At 39.6% G+C, this 16,450-nt stretch overlaps 1 protein-coding gene across 3 annotated transcripts in view; it reads left to right on the top strand.

The window, feature by feature from the left end:
• The window catches only part of EOGT (EGF domain specific O-linked N-acetylglucosamine transferase), a 57,277-nt gene that overhangs the window by 10,577 nt on the left and 30,250 nt on the right, over window positions 1–16,450 (top strand). For all 3 annotated transcript variants that reach the window (XM_037040918.1, XM_037040917.1, XM_037040916.1), the window contains exon 9: window positions 5,282–5,388. In XM_037040918.1, coding sequence (XP_036896813.1) covers window positions 5,282–5,388 — 107 coding nt within the window. The remainder of the gene's footprint in view (window positions 1–5,281; window positions 5,389–16,450) is intronic.

The following is a 16,450-nucleotide window of genomic DNA, read 5'->3' as shown; positions in this document are numbered from 1 at the left end:
TAGTCTGAGGTTCTGAGCAGTCAGTTTTGATGTGTGGGGGTGGTTTCCACATATCACCAAGCAAGTCTTTGAAACCTTCTGGGTGTCCTACAGTTCAGTTCAATTCTGATACACTGTCCCATGGGTTAAGGGCTCAGTCCCGCAAGACTGCAGCTCCCCTTTCAAGCCCCAGTCTCAAGGCCAGGTTGTCACTTGTGCTTTTGACTGATCAGCAATAGATTGGAGGTTCTAATGATCCCCTTCTTGGGTTTAGTTTGCTAGAGCACTTCATAGAACTTTGAGAAACATTTTTCTTGTTAAGTGGTTTATTATAAAAGAATATAGCTGAGGAACAGTCGGATGGAAGAGGTGCATAGGGCAAAGTATGGGGAAGGGTGCAGAGCCTCCTTGACCTCTCCAGGGCACGCCAGTCTCTCCAAATCTCTAAGTGTTCCCCTACCCAGAAGCTCTTTTAGTTTTTTTATGCAGGCTTTGTTATATAGGCTTTGTCAATTAAATCATTGTTCACTCATTGATTCAACCTCTAACCTTCTTCTTTTCCCAATGGTTGGGAGGTGGGACTGAACATTCTGAAACTCTAATCACACTGTTGGTTCTTTTGGCAATCAGTCCCCAACTTAAGGGTGGTCCAAAAGCTACCTAATTAACATAACAAAATACACCTATATGGCTCTCATCACCTTAGAAATCGGAAGGGTTTTATGATCTCTGTGCCAGAAATGGGGAGTAAGACCTAATGTTGTAATATTATAAATTGCAATATCATAAGTCACATAGGATACTCTTATGTTAGCTTTTGAGGTCAAACATTCATTGTAAGCAAATCCTTAAGGGTCATAATCTACTATAAATTTGTATAGCATTTTATAGTCCACAATGCAGTATCTTCTTTGACTTAACAGAGTTTTGCATATGACTTCCTGTATTCTAGCGGGCATTTTTATTCCTAGCCATTTTGATATCTAATTCCACATAGTAGTTTCCTATGGTGTCTTTGTATCAGTTATTTATTGCTGTGCAATATTTTACTCCAAAATATGCCTTCCCTAGAGTATATTTGTATTTATTATTTATTGCTGTGTGACAGATTACTCCAAAATGGAGCGTTTTCAGACAACAAACATTCATTTTCTTATGAAGTTTTTGATGGTCAAGATTTTGAGGCAGCTGGGTGGTTCTGGTTCATGGTCTCCTACAAGGTCCCAGTTCGGTGGTTGACAAGGGCTGGAGTCATCTCTGGATTCAGCTGGACCTAGAGAATCTGTTTCTAAGCTCAGTCACATTGTTGTAAATGCTAACAAACAGACAGCTTGATATTTCTCCAGCAAAATAGGTTTTTGGGGAATTAAAAAATTACAACTAAGGACATGCAGTCTAATGATGACCCATGCCCAAGTCTAGAGAACAAAGGAGAGGAACATTATTTTATAGAGAAAAGGGGTTGTTGTAAAGAAAGAGACCGTTGGAAGGAACTGGGAGTTCAAAGTGTGGCAGCTTTTCATTGGCGGAGTTGTAACCATCTTTCATTGGTTGAGTGGGTTCCTAAGTGAGAAAATCCTTCTTACTGTTGTAGTAGTAGCTAGTAGAACATATTCCTGTGGAGATGGACAGTATATCTTTTCCTGTTTGGGATGATTGATCATGAGTGGTGGGGCATGAAAACTACCCCCTACAGGCCTTCTTAACTCAAATAAATGAGCTTTCTGTTGACTAATCTTCAAGTAAGTTTTAGTTTTTCTCTGGCTACTGTTCAGAGGTGTTATTTCTTTGCCATGTGGGCCCCTTCCAAGTGCTCCTCACAGCTTGGCATCCAGGATCCCCAAGAGAGCCCTTGGTGAAACAGATAGAGATAGAGAGATAGAGATAGGTACATAGATAGATAGATAGATAGATAGATAGATAGATAGAGAAGAGGAAGGGAAGGGGAGAAACAGAGAGATAGCATGCCCAGTGGAGGTCTTAGTCTTCATATGCCCCAATCTCAGGAGTGACACACCATCACTTCTGCCACATTGTGTTCATTAGAAGTGAATCACTAAGTCCGGCCCACAGTCAAGGGGAGGGAATTAAACTCCACCTCTTGAAAGAAGTATCAAAGAATTTGTGGACATATTTTTGAAATCACAGTATTTTAGCATTGTGTATTTTAAAAGGATCTGTTTGATATCTGTTTTACATCAGATGTGGTTTCAAAGATGAAGTGTTACAAATGATCTTTAAGTTAACTCTAAATATTTTTTTTAAAGATTTTATTTATTTAGTTTTAGAGAGGAGAAAGGAAGGAGAAAGAGAGGGAGAGAAACATCAATGTGTGGTTGCCTCTTTCATGCCCCCCCGCACCCCCCCCCCCAGCAATGCAGGCATGTGCTCTAGACTGGTAGTCAAACGAGCAACCCTTTGGTTTGCAGGCCAGCACTCAATCCACTGAGCCACACCGGCCAGGGCAACTCTAAATATCTGTCACATGCTTGTGATTGTCTTCTTTTACATGGAGGAAACCTGTGCCATGTGGCTTTCTATGATGTTTTCTAAGAAAAAGGCTTTTCTTTCTTCTGGGAAACGTACCTGTCTGCTATCTTTCCAAAACACTGGATAATTCTTTTTTTTTGTTTTAAATTTAAATATCTTATTGTTTATGCTGTTACAGTTGTCCCAATTTTTCTCCTTTTGTCCATTTATGTCCTGCCCATCCCCCACTCACACAGTCAGTCTCCACACCATTGTTCATGTCCGTGGGTCATTCATAAATGTTTTTTTGACTAATCCCTTCACTTTTTTTCAACCAGTTCTCCCCTCTCACTGCTTCCCTCTTACAGCTATTTTATGTTTCTATCTATGTTCTTTCATTCTGTTCTTTATCTTTTAAAAAAGATTTTATTTATTTATCTTTAGAGGGGAAAGGAAGGAGAGAAGGAGAGAAATATCAATGTATGGTTGCCTCTCATGAGTCCCCCACTGGAACCTGGCCTGGAACCCAGACATGTGCCCTGACTGGAAATTGAACCGCAATCATGTTGTTTGCAGGCCCGCACTCAATCCACTGAGCTACACCAGCCAGGGCTGTTCTTTATCTTTTAAAAATATTTTTATTAATTTATCTTTAGAGAGTGGGGAAAGGAAGAAGAGAGAGGGAAACATCAATGTGTGGTCGCCTTTCATGGGCCCCCAACTGGGGACTCAGCCCGCAACCCAGGCGTATGTCCTGACCTGTTCTGTAACTTTTTTGTTGTTGTTCTATGTTTCTGTGCCTCTGGTTCTGTTTTGCTCTTTAGTTTATTTTGTTCATTAGATTCCACTTGTAAGTGAGATCATATGGTATTTGTCTTCCAATGACTGGCTTATTTCACTTAGCATAATATTCTATAGTTCCATCTATTCTGTCCCAAAAGGTAAGAATTCCTTGTTTTTTACTGCTCCCTGGTATTCCACTGTGTAAATGTACCACTGTTTTTTTATCCACCCATTTACTGACAGGCACATAGGCTATTTCTGAATCTTGACTAGTGCATAGAGGTGCATATATTCTTTGAAATTGGGATTCTTAAGATATATTCTCAGCACTGGAATTGCTGGATCAAAAGGCAGTTCCATCCTTAATTTTTTTTATGAAATTCCACATTGTTTTCCACAGTGGCTGCACTAGTATGCATTCCTACCATCAACAAACTAGGGTTCCCCCCTTTTTTAAAAAAGATTTTATTTATTTATCTTCAGAGGGGAACAGAAGGAGACAGGGAGAGAAATTTCACTGTGTGGTTGCTTCCTGTGCATCCCCTGCTGGAACTGGCCTGCAACCCAGGCATATGCCCTGACCGGGAATTGAACCACAATCCTTTGATTCACAGGCCTGAGCTCAATCCACTGACCTACACCAGCCAGGGCTAGGGTTCCCTTTTATTCACATCCTTAGCACTCATTGTTTGTTGGTTTATTAATGATGGCCATTCTGACAGATGTCAGATGATATCTTATTGTAGTTTTAATTTTCATGTCTCTGATGGCCAGTGATGTCGAACATTTTGTTTTATGTCTATGGGCCTTCTATATGTCCTCCTTGGAGAAGTGTCTATTCAGGTCCTTTGCCAATTTTTTAATTGGATTGTTTGTCTTCTGGTGTTGAGTCATATAAGTCCTTTATATATTTTGGAGATTAAACTTTTGTCCAGTGTATCATTGGCACATATGTTCTTCCATATAGTGGGTTCCCTATTCATTTTGATGGTGATTTCTTCAGCTGTGCAGAAGCTTTTTAATTTGATGTAGTCCCATTTGCTTATTATTTCCTTTGTTTCCCGTGCCCTAGGATATTTGTCAGCAAAAGTATTGCTACATGAGATAGATGAAATTTTACTGCTTATGTATTCCTTCAGGATTTTTATGGTATTGTGACTTATACTTGTCTGTATCCATTTTGAGTTTATTCTGGCGTATGGTATAAAATAGTGGTCTAATTTTATTTTTGGCATGTATTAGTGTCCAGTTTTCCCAGCACCATTTATTGAAGAGACTGTCTCTCTCTCTCTTTTTTTTTAAAGATTTATTTATTTATTTATTTATTTATCTTTAGAGGGGAAGGGAAGGAGAGAGGGAGGGAAATATCAATGTGTGGTTGCCTCTTGTGCGTCCCCTACTGGGAACTGGCTTGCAACCCAGGCATATGCCTTTTATGTCTTCTTGTCTGATCACTGTGGCTAGAACTTCCAGTACTATATTGAATAAAAGAGGTGAAAATGAACATCCCTGTCTTGTTCCTGATCTTAAGAGGATTTGTTTTAGTTTTTGTCCATTTAATACGATGTTGGCTGCAGGTTTTTCCTATAGGGCCTTTGTTATGTTGAGGTATGCTCTCTCTATTCCCTCTTTGTACTGGATAATTCTTGGAATGCTGTCTTTCTCAGAATCCAAGAAGTCTATGCCAGAAAAGCCTCTGCGTCAGTGTTACTTCTGAGACTCATCAGACTCCAGGAAACCTTTTTGAATCTTCCCATTGTACTGGTAGATTATTTAGCCAACTTAATGTATAAATTTCTTCTTTGTTACCAGTTTGTTAGAAAGTTACCAGTGTACCTTGCACTGAAATTTAAAATTATTTTTGTTCCTTGTCTCAATGTTAAAATCAATATCAAGTTATGAAAGTGTTAGTAAGTTTGAGAAGTTCCACATGTCTTCCTAAGTGCCTATTCTAGAAATAAAGTTGCCCTAATTAACAGATCTTAAGTGACAGTGCAGTAGTATGTTCAGGAAAATCACTTTGAAAGTATCTCCTAATTTATACTTTCAGGTTTGCAGAGCTCCAGAGCTATACTCAGCTCCACTTCAGACCTATAGAAGATGCTAAATGTGACATTGTTATTGAAAAACCAACCTACTTCATGAAATTGGATGCAGGTGAGAAGTTAATTTGCCTATAATTTATTTATTTAATTTTATTGTTTAAAAGATTTTATTTATTTTTAGACAAAGGGGAAGGGAGGGAGAAAGAGAGAGGAAAACATCAATGTGTGGATTCTTCTTGTGCACCCCCTACTGGGGACGTGGCCCACAACGCAGGCATGTGCCCTGACTGGGAATTGAACTGGCAACCCTTTGGTTTGTAGCCCCATGCTCAATCCACTGAGCCATACCAGCCAGGGATATAATTTATTAATGAGGCTTTGTTCCTTTTTTGATACACATATGTGGTGATTTCCTGTGACTTTTTGGGAAGCAGTATGACATTAAACAGTGGATTAGCTTTTTCCTTTTTTCTCTGAAGAAGTGAATTTGTTTGAATTTTACTTCATTTAATACTTGAGTATTTAAAAAATATTTATTTATTTTTAGAGAAAGGGGAAGGGAGGGAGAAAGATTGAGAGAACATTAGTGTGTGGTTGCCTTTCATGTGCCCCCAACCAGGAACCTGGCTCACAACCCAGGTATGTGCCCTGACTGGGAATAGAACTGGCCACCCTTTGTTTCGCATGCTGGCATTCAGTGCACTGAGCCATACCAGCCACAGCTAATAGTTTTTATTTTATGTTATTTTTTATTAATTTTTTTTATTTTTTAATTGGTGTTTGAATACAGTTGTCTCCATTTTTCCACTACCATTTTCCACTGCCCTACCCATGCCCACCTCCCACCCTCAATCCCACCCCACCTTGACTCCATCCATGGGCCCCTCATTCATGTTCATTTATTTCCCTTTTCATTCTTTCCCACATTATTTCCCTCTCCCCTCCCCTCTGGTTACTGTCAGTTTGTTGTCAATTTCAATGTCTCTGGCTATATTTTGCTTGCCATTTTGTTTTGATATGTAGGCTCCACTTATAGGTGAGATCATATGGTATTTTTCTTTCACCACTTGGCTTACTTCACTTAGCATAATGCTCTCTAGTTCCTTACATGTTGTCTCGAAGGGCAGGTGCTCCCTCTTTCTTTCTGCTACATAGTATTCCATATGTAAATGCACCAGAGTTTATTGATCCCCTCACTTGCTGATGGGCACTTAGGCTGCTTCCAGCACTTGCCTATTGTAAATTGTGCAGCTATGAACATTGGGATGCATAGGTTCTTTTCAAATAGTGTTTCGAGATTCTCAGGGTATAAACACAGTAGTGGAATTGCTGGGTCAAAAGGCAATTCCATTTTTAGTTTCTCAAGGAAATTTCATATTGTTTTCCACAGAGGATGCACCAGTTTACATTCCCACCAGCAGTGCAATAGGGTTCCCTTTTCTCTGAAACCTCTCTAACACTTATCATTTGTTGATTTGTTTGTGATGGGCATTCTGACAGGTGTCAAGTGGTGTCTCATTATAGTTTTAATCTGCATCTCTGATAGCTAGTGATGCTGAATATTCTTTCAAATGTCTCTGGACCCTCTGTATGTCCTCTTTGGAGAAGTGTCTGTTCAGGTCCTATGCCCATTTTTTAATTGGATTGTTTTTATTCCTGGTGTGGAGTCATGTGAGTTATTTATATATTTTGGATATCAAACCCTTGCCTGAGATCTCATGGGCAAATCTGTTTTCCCATACAGTTGGTTCTCTTTTCATTTTGCTGATGTTTTCTTTAGCCATGCAGATGCTTTTTATTTTAATGAAGTCCCCTTTGCTTACTCTTTTCTTTAAGTCTCAAGGGAACATATCAGTGAAAATATTGCTGCATAGAATATCTGAGATTTTCCTGTCTATCTTCTCTTCTAGGACTTTTATGGTATCACAGCTCATATTTAAGTCTTTTATCCACCTTGAATTTATTTTTGTATATGCTGTAAGTTGGTGGTTGGGTTTCATTTTTTTGCTTGTAGATGTCTAGATGTCCCAACAACATTTGTTGAAGAGGATAGTTTGATTCAATTTTGTTTCTGCCCCCTTTGTTGAAATTGACCATAGAGACTCAGGTTTATTTCTGGTCTCTTATCCTGTTCCATTGATCTATGTGTCTGTTCTTATGCCAGTACCAGACTGTTTTGATTATAGTGGTCTTAGAATATAGTTTGATGTCAGGTATTGTGATCCCACCTATTTTTTTCTTGCCCAAAATTCCTGCAGCTATTCTGGGTTGTTTATGGTTCCATATAAATTATTGAAGTGTTTGTTCTATATCTGTGAAATATGTCCTTGGTATTTTCATAGAGATTGCATTGAATCTATAAATTGCTTTGGGTAGTATGGACATTGATGATGTTAATTTTTCAATCCATGAACATGGACTATGCTTCCATTTGTTTGTGTCTTCCTCAGTTTCTTTCTTCAGTGTTGTATAGTTTTCTGAGTATAGGTCTTCTTGGTTAGGTTTATTCCCAGTTATTTTATTTTTCTTGTTCCTATAGTGAATGAGACTTTTTTCCTGATTTCTGTTTCTGATATTTCATTGTTGGTGTACAAAAATGCCTTCAGTTTATGAATATTGATTTTGTATCCTGCTGTTTTCCCATATTCACTTATTAGATTGAGTAGTTTTTTGGTGGAGTCTATAGGGTTTTCTAAGTACACTATCAGGTCATCTGCAAACAGTGACTGCTTTGGTTCCTCCTTTCCAATTTGGATGCCTTTTATTTCTTCTTCTTGTTTGATTGCTGTGGCTAGGACTTCCAATATTATGTTGAAGAGAAGCGGTGAAAGTGAACATCCTTGTCTTGTTCCGGATGTTATTCAGAAAGATTTTAGTTTTTGCCCATTGAGTGTGATGTTGGCTCTAGGTCTCTGATATATGCCCTTTGTTATGTTGAGGGATGGTCCCTCTATTCCCACTTTTCTGGGTGTTTTTATCATAACTGTGTCCTGTACTTTATCAAATGCTTTTTCTGCATCTATTGATATGATCATGTGATTTTTGTCTTTGCTTTTGTTTAGGTGATGTATTACATTTACTGATTTGTGAATGTTGAACTATCCTTGCATCCCTGGGATGAATCCCGCCTGGTCATGGTGTATGATCTTTTTAATGTATTCCTGGATGTGGTTTGCCAATTCTTGGTTGAGGATTTTAGTGTCTATGTTCATCAGTGATACTGGCCTGAAGTTTTCTTTCTTTGTTATGTCCTTATCTGATTTTAGGATTAGGATGATGCTGGCTTCATAAAAAGAGTTTGGGAGTCTTCAGTCTTATTGGATTTTTTGGAAAAGTCTGTGAAGGATAGGGGTTAGCTCTTCCTTAAATATTTTGTAAAATTCTGTGAAACTGTCCAGTCCAATGCTTTTGTGTGCTGAGTTTTTTTATTACTGCTTCGATTTCATCAGCTGTTACTGGTCTTTTCAGGCTTTCTGCTTCTTCACTGAGTTTTGGAAGATACTATTTTTTTAGAAATTTGTCCATTTTACTTAGGTTTTCAAATTTCTTGGCATATAGTTCTTTTTAATAATTTTTTACAATCCTTTGTATTTCTGTGTTGTCAGTTGTAGTATCTCCTATTTCATTTCTTAGTATGTTTACTTGGGTCCTCTCTCTTTTTTAAAAAATATATTTTATTGATTATGCTATTACAGTTGTCCCATTTCCCCCCTTCATTCCCTTCCACCCTGCACACCCTCTCCCACCCACATTCCTCCCTTTAGATCATGTCCATGTGTCTTAAATTATTTAGCTTTTATATTTCCCATACTACTTTTGCCCTTCCCCTATCTATTTTCTGCCTACTATCTATGCTACTTATTCTCTGTACCATTCCCCCCGTCTCCTCCTCCCACTCCCCTGTTGCTACCCCTGTTGCCTTGAGCACCTGGTGTCACCACTTCCTGTGCTGCGACGCCTCTCCACTTGGCTGCCTGACTCTGCCCCACCTATTGGTCTGGATGAATTTGTCTATTTTAACTCTTGGTTGTTGGACTTCCATACAGTTCAATTTTCTCTCAGTTTTGGTTGTTATTTTGTTTCTAAATTGTTGTTGTCCTTATTTGGTTGTTTGAGGAGGCACAGTGTGTCTACCTATGCCTCCATCTTGGTCGGAAGTCCCTCTCTTTTCTTCTTGATGAGCCTGCTTAAAGGCTTGTTGATGTGGTTTATCTTTTCAAAAACCAGCTCCTGGATTTATTGATCCTTAGAATTTGTTTTAGTTTCTATGTTGTTTAATTCTGCTCTGATCTTGGTTATTTCCTTCCTTCTACTTGACCTATGCTGTCTTTGTTGTTGTTCCTCCAGTTCTTATAGATGTAGGGTTAGGTTATTTATTTGAGATATTTCTGTCTTCTTTAGGTAGGCCTGTATTGCTATGAACTTTCCTCTCAGGACTGCTTTCTCTGTGTTCCATCCGTTTTGGATTATTGTGAGTTCATTTTCATTTGTTTCCAGAAACTTTTTGATTTCTTCCTTGGTTTCATTCTCAACCCATTCGTTGTGTAATAGCATGCTATCAATCTCCATAAGTTTGAGTATTTTTGAGTTTTTTTCCTTCAGGTTGCTTTCTAGTTTCAGGCTCTTGTGTTCTGAGAAGATGCTTTCTATGAAATCAATTTTCTTGAATTTGTTGAGGATTGTTTTGTGTCCTATCATGTGGTCTATCTTTGAAAATGTTCCATGTACATTTGAAAAGAATGTGTATTTTGCTTGTTTGGGATAAAAGGTTCTATATATATCGGTTAAGTCCATTTGATCCAGGGCATTGTTCAATGCCACAATATTCTTGCTGATATTTTTTTGGAAGTTCTATTTATTGTTTACAGTGGGGTGTTAAAATCCCCTAGTATATGTGTGTTGCTGTCTGTATCTTACTTGAAGTTCTGCAAAATTTTCCTTATATATTTGGGTGCTCTTATGTTGGGTGCATATGTGTTTATAATGTTCATGTCTTCTTATGGATTCTTCACTTGAGTATTATGAAGTGTCCTTCTGGGTCTCTTTTTATGGCCTTTGTTTTGAACTATTTTGTCAGCAATAAGTATTACTACCTGGATTTTTTTTCTGCCTGTTGGGGTGGAATATTTTTTCCCAGCCCTTTACTTTCAGTTAGGTCTTTTGTTCTGAGGTGGGTCTCTTGGTAGCATATGTGTGGGTCACATTTTTTAATCCATTCTGCTACCCTGTGTCTTTTTATTTGAGCATGTAATTCATTTACATTTAAGGTTATTATTAATAGGTACTTATTCATTGTCATTTTACTCTTTTTGTACCTTCTTTCCTTTATTTTTCACTGTTTTCCTTCGTCTTCTGAAAGCAATCCATTTGGCATATCTTGCAGTGTTGGTTTGGTGGAGGTGTATTCTTTGAGGCTTCTTTTGTCTGGGGAAACTCGTTATTTTGTCTTCCACTTTCATTGTGAGCCTTGATGGATAGAGTAGTCTCCATTTCAGGCTTTTGTTTTTCATTACTTGGAGTATTTCTTGCCATTTCCTCCTGGCTTGTAATGTTTCTGTTGAGAAGTCAGCAGCTAGCCTTATTGGGGCTCCCTTATATGTTACTTTCTGTTTCTCCCTTGCTGCCTTTAAGATTCTCTCTTTGTTTTTAAATTTTGCCATTTTAATTATGATGTGTCTTGCAGTGGGCCTGTTTGGGTTCCTCTTGATTGGGATCCTCTCTGCTTCCTGGAGTTGTGTGGCTTCTTCTCTCATCAGATTTAGGGAGTTTTCAATCATTACTTTGTCAAACATGTTTTCTTTTCCTTTCTCCTCTTCTTCTCCTTCTGGTATCTGTTATACAGATATTATTCCATTTCATGTTGTCCTGCATTTCACTTAATCTCTCTTCATTTTTTTTGTCTTTTTTCTTGCTATTTTTGGGAGGTTTTTTTTTTTTGCTCTTTGTCTTATAGCTCACTAATTCGATCCTCTTCTTCATCTAGCCTGCTTTTGATTCCTTCTACTGTATTCTTTATTTCTGAAATTGTATTCTTCATTTTTTCTTGGCCCTTGTTGATTCTTTCTTTGTCTTTTTTTTTTTTTGCTGATACAGTTTGCAGTAAATTCCTGGTAATTTCCCTGTAGCTTTTGGTAGTTTGTACTGAGTTCATTGGGCTTTCTTATAACCATTGTTTTGAACTCAATCTCTGATAGTTGAGTTGCATTTTCATTTAGCATTCTTTCTGAGAATTCCTGCTTTACTTTAGATTGGGGGTTGTTTCTTTGTCTTCCCATTGTTTGTAGGACTCCTTGTTTGCTTTTGTTTCTTAAATTGATCTTCTTTGACTTTCTGACTTTGTAGTATGAACTTATATGTTGGGAGGCCTTTTAGATACAGTGGTACAGTCTCCCTGATCACCTGAACTTGATGTTCTTCAGATGGCCTTAATGCCTTTTATGCTTGTTTTTCGGATGTAACGGGTTTTGGTTGTTGTTGGGTCATTCTTTCATGGGTCCTTCTCTTTTTCTGGTTGACTTAAAGTCACTTTGCCCACCACCTCTTGTGTGCTATTGTGCAGGCAAGCACAGAGTCCTGAACGAAACCACAGAGCCCAAGAAACAAACCCAAACTGGCAACTGTAGCTGCCCGCAGCCATCCTACTGTCAATACCAAATGAACCAGCATTAATAAGGGTGTAATGAGATTAAGACTATTCTAAGAAAAGAGAGTGGATATGAGATGACCTACTGAAAGAGAAATGATTTTGAGAGAGTTGAGGGAGGAGCCCTAATAAGAGTTGGGAGTTGGAGCAATGGAAAGAGAGAAGGTAAAATTTACCTCATGAATAAAGAAAGGGAGTGATGAGTGTGGAATGGAGTATGAGAAGGGAAGCATGTAATATTAGGTTTAAACAGAAATTAAAATAGTATAAAATAAAATAAGGTGGGATGGAGAGAGAAAAAGGAAGGAAAATATTAAATAATTAATAAAAATATAAGAGCCAAGTTAGAGAAAAAGATCCACCAGAGTACTATCAATAGCAAACAATCTAAAATTAATATAGGTGGTATGAGAATAAGAGGGAAAAAAGAAACAAAGAAAAGTCTAAGAGATGTTTAGTGGAATGGGCAGTGGTTTTGTAATGATAGAAGAAGAGGGAATACCAATAGTAAGAAACAAAAACTAGACTAAGTGAGGGAAAAATTAAAATTTGGGATGTAAAGGAAAAGAATAAAAGGAGAATAAAAAATAAAAGAGCAGGGTGGAAGAGAAATATAAGAAAGGCAAAAAAGAACAAGAAAAAACAGGCGAAGATGGCTAATTAAAATTTAAATTTAAAAAAAGAGAGTAGGAGAGGTGTCCAGTAAAATTTGTCATTTGAAATACAGAATTAGTGAAGCTCTGGAGATAACCTTGAAAAAACGATGCAACAACAACTACTCTACCCACAGTCAATTAGCAAAGTTTGTTACAAGTGTAGAGAGAACTCTGGCATTTTAATAGCTGGGCAAAAGTATATGAAATGACCCTTGAGAAGAGAATTCATTTTTAGTGTCTGGACAGGGGAGAAATAGTAAGAGTACGGAATGGGAACAAGTTGTAGCTAGAGAGAAAACCAAATTTGAAATGAAAATATTGCAAGGAAAGAGGAAGGTAAGATGGGCTAAGAGAAGGGAGGGGCAAAATATGTGGATTGAAATACACTATAGTGTAAAATCTACTGACTTATTATATTCACATTTGCTGGACAAGAAATGAATGTTATAAAGCTATGCAGGAAAGAAAATATTGTAAATCATGAAGGAGACCACAGTGGCTTCCACATTGGTAATCTCTTGTATTTACCACTGTTTTTTTTTTTTTTTTCCTTTCTGTATCTGCCTCTGGTGATGTCAGATGTTGACCCTGTCTGGCCTTAGGCAGCCTGTTGGGTACTTCCAGTAATCTGTTGTCACTGGCTGTCTCTTTCAATTATTAATATGATCACTCTGCATTCAGCAGCTGGATTTAAGCACCATAGGGCTGGGCTGAATCCCTCCTGCAGATGTTTCCCCTCAGGTAGCCGCTGTTGCTTGGGGGTAAGTGGACTGTTTGAGTAGGATGATTGCTGTGTATCAGGAGGATTGTTGGCTCAGCACCTGATCCCCGAAGCTACTTTCTCAGCTAGTTTTGTCCCCGAAGCCTCTGTCTGCAGTCTCTCCTCAAGTCTCTATAGTCCCCTCTGTCCCTCCTTTGCCAGTGATCTACTGTCTCTGGCTATTTCCTTTGGTTGTCTGATCACTAGAACTTAGCAGTCAGGCTTAAGCACCAAAGGGCCAGGGCAGAGACCCTGCTTTGGTGAAGGCCATTGCTTCCCTCAGGTTACTGCCGCTGGGAGGGGAGTGATCTGCCTGAGCACAAAGGCTGCTGCTGTCTGGTGCATGACTCAGCACCAGGATTCAGGGCCTACTCTCTCAGTTCTCTCCCCAAAGCCTCTGTACTCAGTCTCTCCTCAAGCATCTCTAGTCCATGCTGCCTCTACCTTTGCCTGAGCCCAGGGTAAGTGGCTGCAAATGAAAATTCGTGTACAGGCCCTTTAAAGGGCCCTTGCATCTCCAGCCGTCTGTCTCTGGCAGAGAGCAGCCCTGCTGCTTTTTCCATTGGTTATCTTTGTGCTTTTTGGGCTCTGGTGTTCTAGGCTGGGGGTCCTACAGTTTAGACCCCAGTCTTCTTTGGTGGATCCAACAGGCCAATTAATTATCCTGCTGGCACTGCCACCTGTGAGCGCCCAACCAGCCTTCCCGAGTCTCTACTGCACTCCTTACCAAACCGGTTGTGCCGAAGCTGGTTCTGTATATCTGAAGTTGTATGCTTCTCTCTGGCTATTGCTCAGTCATTTGTTCTGGATGTTACAGAACAGAGGTCCATGGTGGGGGTGGGCAATATTTGGCCCACTCAGGGATGCCAAAAACTGTTACAGAACAACAGGGGCCCCTCCCAAGGACAGTATACTAATACCTACTGGGCTCGTCTGTCCGCCGCCAGAGGAAAGACATCTCTCAATGTCAGAGATTTGTGAAAAGAAAAGGAAAGGTTTATTTAAAGCTATACACAGACTTAAAGTAGTGGTGACCCAATGTCCCCGTTAATATATCAAAGTCCTTTAGGATAACCACAGACGCCCACAGTGCTTCCTCCCCCCCCCTAATTTGGGGTACCGTGTCTCAGAAAAAGAAGCACACGTCCATGTTTCAGGTTGCTGGCACTGTCAGCTGTGTCACCGTCTAGGCAGGATCTCTAATTACTCCAAAGCCATGTGCCACCCTTTCATGGCCTACTGGCAAAGAGTTCTCTCACCCTTATTCCAGGCAAAGTCTCTCCTGATTTTCAGGCCATGTGGCCAAAGGGAGCACCCCAAAGCCATGTGGTCCTCTTTTACCAAAGCTGCAGGGGTCTGCACTCTGGCCAAAACCACATGGTTCTTTCCTCCACCAGACCTGCGGAGAGGGTAGGGTCACCACTCTGCCAAAGCTGAGTGGTGATTCTCTGCTAAAGCCGCATGATGATTCTCTTTCACATGACTGCAGGAGTCCCCATTCTGGCCAAAAGTGCGTGGTTCTCCCTCTTACATGGCCAAGAGGAGGTCCTCACTCTGCCCAAAACCAGGTGGCTCTCTCTTTCAATGGCTGCCATGTCTGTGTTTAAATCCCCGCGCCAGTCCTCCTCTGCAGCCCCATTTCCGACTCCTCCTCCAATTGGTTACACCTGCCAGGACTCCCATATCCTCCCAGCTTTATTGGGCTGCCATAGTGAGTCTGGGAAGGTGTGGCCCCATGGCATGGAGCCAATCACCTCCAAGCTCTCAGGCAGGTGCTGTAACCAGGGGGTGTTGCCTTCCAATTACATCCCGGGTGGAAGTCACTCCCTTCTCCCTGGCTCAAAGCATGGCGACAGCTATTTGACATATCTATGAAACCAGTTAAAGGTTATAGATATGTTAAATGACCATTCTAGAGGTTAGCTGTGAAACTGTTGCTATGCAAAACAACTCTCAATGGCCCTGCTCCGTTTGTCCCTTCCCCCAACTGACACCGGTGGGGGGAGAGTAAGGGGTGAGGACATCTTATATGTCTTTCTAATATTTCCTGGACATCCTGAGTTCTGTACCCCATTCCAAATTCCTTTTTGGGGCGCTACCCTCTTAGCTGTGCCCTGTTACATGGATGGTCTCTCCACAGTGGAGTTGTAACTCAAGATTGGTGGTGGGAGGAGGTCGGTGTGACTTCCATTCACTCCTCCGCCATCTTCCCTCTTTCCCTGAAGGGCTTTCAATACTTTAGTATTTTAGAAGAAAACTGCATATTTGTGTCAGCTAACTCAATCAGAATCAAAAGGTGAAAGAAGAATGTATATGTATATACTGTTGTAACTTAATTTATCCCATCACTTTCTCTAATCCCTTGATTTAGATCGAGCCTCATTAGAACTTTTTTCAAAATAAAGCCATTTATATACTGTGGGCAGAAAAGAATGTCCATGATCTATCTCTTGTGGCAAACTTTCTGATATTGTTTCCATGACTGATATGAACTTAATATTCCTCTGGGAATTGGGTTTGCCATATATCCTTGGGAAAAGAGTTGAAATTACAATTATTTTCCCATTTATGCATGTATATTCTTATTCTCAACCTACAAGCACAGTTTTAACTTGATGGACTGTTTGTCCTGTGGAGGAGAAACATGAATTGTGCTATACTCTGCTCATTACAATAGGGGATGATTACAATGCCATACCATATCACAGTTTTGAGGGGCTGGGCTGACAGTGAATATTTCAGAATTAATATAATTTATTCATCATATTTTTAATGTGTTCTGCCTCTGAAGTCATAATTCTTTTATTTATTTATTTATTTATTTATTATTTAATTGTTGTTCAAGTACAGTTGTCTCCATTTTACTTCCTCCATTCCCCCCCCACCCCAGCCATCCCTGCTCCCCACCCTTGATCCTACCCATCTTTGGTTTTGTCCATGTGTCCTTTGTACATTTACCTGAAAACCTTTCCTCCTTTTCCCCCCATTATCCCTGCCCACCTCCCTCTGGTTACTGTCAGTATGTTCTTAATTTCAGTGTCTCTGGTTCCATTTTGCTTGCTTTTTTGTTTTGTTGATTATGTTCCACTTATAGATGAGATCATATGGTATTTGT

Source organism: Sturnira hondurensis, unplaced genomic scaffold (genome assembly GCF_014824575.4).
Source record: "Sturnira hondurensis isolate 20B ecotype Veracruz unplaced genomic scaffold, ASM1482457v3 Scaffold0002840, whole genome shotgun sequence".
Classification (NCBI taxonomy): domain Eukaryota; kingdom Metazoa; phylum Chordata; class Mammalia; order Chiroptera; family Phyllostomidae; genus Sturnira; species Sturnira hondurensis.
Note: the sequence above shows the minus strand (reverse complement) of the source record. Positions and strands in the feature narration are given on the sequence as shown.